Genomic DNA, 2,632 nt, shown 5'->3' on the forward strand with positions numbered 1-2,632 from the left:
TGCGAGACATCGTGGAGGAGTGCAAGACGTTCTTCTTCGCGGGTAAGCAGACGACCTCCAACCTGCTGACGTGGACCACCGTGCTCCTAGCCATGCACCCGGAGTGGCAAGAGCAGGCACGCGACGAGGTCCTCCAGGTGTGCGGGTCACGTGACGTCCCATCCAAGGACCAGCTCTCCAAGCTCAAAACGGTAAGGCACTGTACCGGTCCGAAACCACTTCAACCCGTTACCCGTTAGTGGCAATTGCCGTAAAAATTTTGACATGTGTGTCTGGCAGTTGGGAATGATATTGAACGAAACGTTACGGCTGTACCCTACCTGCCATGTAGCCAACGAATAAGGAAAGGGGCGAAAGCTCCAGTGAGAAGCTCGGCGGATACCAGATTCCGTGTGAACGATTTTATACCGATCAGGCATCATCACGAACCCGATATGTGCGGCCGATGACAATACACCAATACACCCCGAGACCACAGGTATCGCATGAACGTAAGTCGCCCGGGCGCCCGCTGCCCGACCCGTTACATCCGTTCGGCTACCGGGACCGTCTAGCAGATAGCGCCAACACCTGCCACTCTTGGAAACAAAGCTCACTATAGCCATCCTACTCCAGCGGTTCTCCTTCCGTTTATCTCCGTCGTACGTTCATGCGCCGACCGTCCTGATGCTCCTATACCCGAAGTACGGTGCACCCGTTATCTTCCGTTCGTCACCCGAATCCGAAAGAACGGGACGGTTTTCATGACGGAGGAAATCACCGCCACCAGGATTAATTTTTTAACTATGACTAATTGAAAACACCCCCCCTACCTTAATGTTTGTCACTACTAACTGCTAGCTGTTTGGTTGTCAAGTTGGGAGAAAAGAATGATCTGAAAATACCGTTAACAGAGCGTAGAATGAGACAAGACTCTGCTCCCCCACCCCCTCCCTTTTTTCTATTTTTTTTTTTTTTTTTTTTTGGGTTTTTTAACAGAGCGTAGAATGAGACAAGACTCTGCTCCCCCACCCCCTCCCTTTTTTCTATTTTCCCTTTTTTTTTTTTTTTTTTTTTTTTTTTTTTGGGTTTGTTGGCTTGTGTATGTAATTGTAATATATATTTTCATCCACCTTTTTTATTCAAAAAATTTTTTTTTTATTTGTGAAAAAAGAATTGTAAAGTTGATCTTGTCCTTACTTATCTCTCTCTCTCAGCTCCTCTCTCTCGTTGATTATGAGCGTATTGGGAGACAGCTATATTTGTAAGGTAATGGGTTTTGCTTGGGGGATGTCAGCAACAACGGGTGTAAAGTCCGAAACAAATGTTTGTTGTATCAACTCTTTTTTATTAGCTGTCACAGATTTCGAGCCTCTTGCATATATATATAAGAACAAGCGCAGGGACTGTAGCGGCGCAGAGGAGAGCCCTGCGTGTTGCCGGGTCCCACACAGTTGGCATCCATTGTGGTGTGCTGTAATACACCCGAAGTATCCGCGTATGCGGCCCTGATACGGTTGGCCTCTGCGTTATTATCTAACCGTACGAGTCCTATCTGAACTTCTACTGAGAACGGTAAAGAACTAGAATTGGGTCCTCGCGGTGTCGTGCATTCACAAGTTCAAGCTAGGTTTTTGTCTAGAGAAAAAAAAAAACTTGAATGGGAGACGGCAGCTCGACCAGCTTTTTATGTTGCGTATCACGTAGATTCGACTGAGTTGTACGTTTAGCTATGGACCGACTAATATAACCTTTATCATAACCTGGGACAGAGTAAAATGATAAGAGACGACAGAACACAAACTGACAAAAGGTATAAAGCTCGTCTAACTGTTCACTGCAAATCAATCATCACAAAAAAAAAAAAAAAAAAAAAACCCATAAAAAAAAAAAAAAAAAAAAAAAAAATACCCATCCGAAGAAATCATAAGGACAAACATGATTTTTTTGCCGGACTCCCGCAGAAATTTGATACTGATCACAAGATATGATACCATCAATCAATTCGTGTGTTAGGCTCACAAACTCAATAGCAAAGAGATAGTAGAATCAACTAGCTTCCCGCACATAGACCATCACATCAAAAGGGTTTTAAGAGGGCTAGTGGGGGACTCACTCTAACCCTCTAAAAAGTAAGCAATTCCAGCGTACTAGTTCCAGAAAGCAGTCTTTCAGTTAAGATTTAGATGTACAATCATTAGCATCACAAGTGCCGTAATTGGAGCGAATATTTGTGGGGGATCTTTCTGGGTTGAAATTAAAAGAATCTCAATATTAGAACCAAACTTATATGGAGGAGAAATTCATACGCCAATTATTGCCCGGCTAGTTTCCAAATTCAATGGTCAGGTCTATTTGAGCACAATTATGTAAACCATACACAAGGGTGAATTTTTCCCTTGGCTCATTCATTGCTTTCCTCATGCTCTCGTCCAACGGCAGCTTTGAGATGACACATCATATCACTTTGCTCCTTTTGCAGTTTGAAGCTCTCCCGCAACTGAATTAGTACCTTGCACAAACCTGTCAAGTACTTCTGTTAATGGAAACGAAGTTCAATACGCATTGTATCACAGCTATCTTCTTATTGGTGAAAAAGAATTATTCCATTATCATCAAAAACATACGCTAATAATTGAAAAAATTACAGATC

The 2,632-nt window shown here is 43.2% G+C and overlaps 1 protein-coding gene and 1 long non-coding RNA gene across 4 annotated transcripts in view; one reads left to right on the forward strand and one right to left on the reverse strand.

Moving 5' to 3' along the window:
* LOC109828759 (cytochrome P450 734A6-like) overlaps positions 1-967 on the forward strand; it is a 2,626-nt gene extending 1,659 nt beyond the window's left edge. Inside the window, 4 exon segments of the mRNA XM_020395680.1 lie at positions 1-191; positions 280-336; positions 338-562; positions 565-967. The exon segment at positions 1-191 is cut by the window's left edge and continues 34 nt beyond it. Of these exon segments, the coding sequence (XP_020251269.1) occupies positions 1-191; positions 280-336; positions 338-562; positions 565-747 (656 nt within the window). The 3' untranslated portion in view covers positions 748-967.
* Positions 2,021-2,632, reverse strand: part of LOC109828760 — a 30,857-nt gene continuing 30,245 nt past the window's right edge. For all 3 annotated transcript variants that reach the window (XR_002243830.1, XR_002243828.1, XR_002243826.1), the window contains one exon: positions 2,021-2,502. This is a non-coding gene — a long non-coding RNA (uncharacterized LOC109828760). The remainder of the gene's footprint in view (positions 2,503-2,632) is intronic.

Source organism: Asparagus officinalis, chromosome 1 (genome assembly GCF_001876935.1).
Source record: "Asparagus officinalis chromosome 1, Aspof.V1, whole genome shotgun sequence".
Classification (NCBI taxonomy): domain Eukaryota; kingdom Viridiplantae; phylum Streptophyta; class Magnoliopsida; order Asparagales; family Asparagaceae; genus Asparagus; species Asparagus officinalis.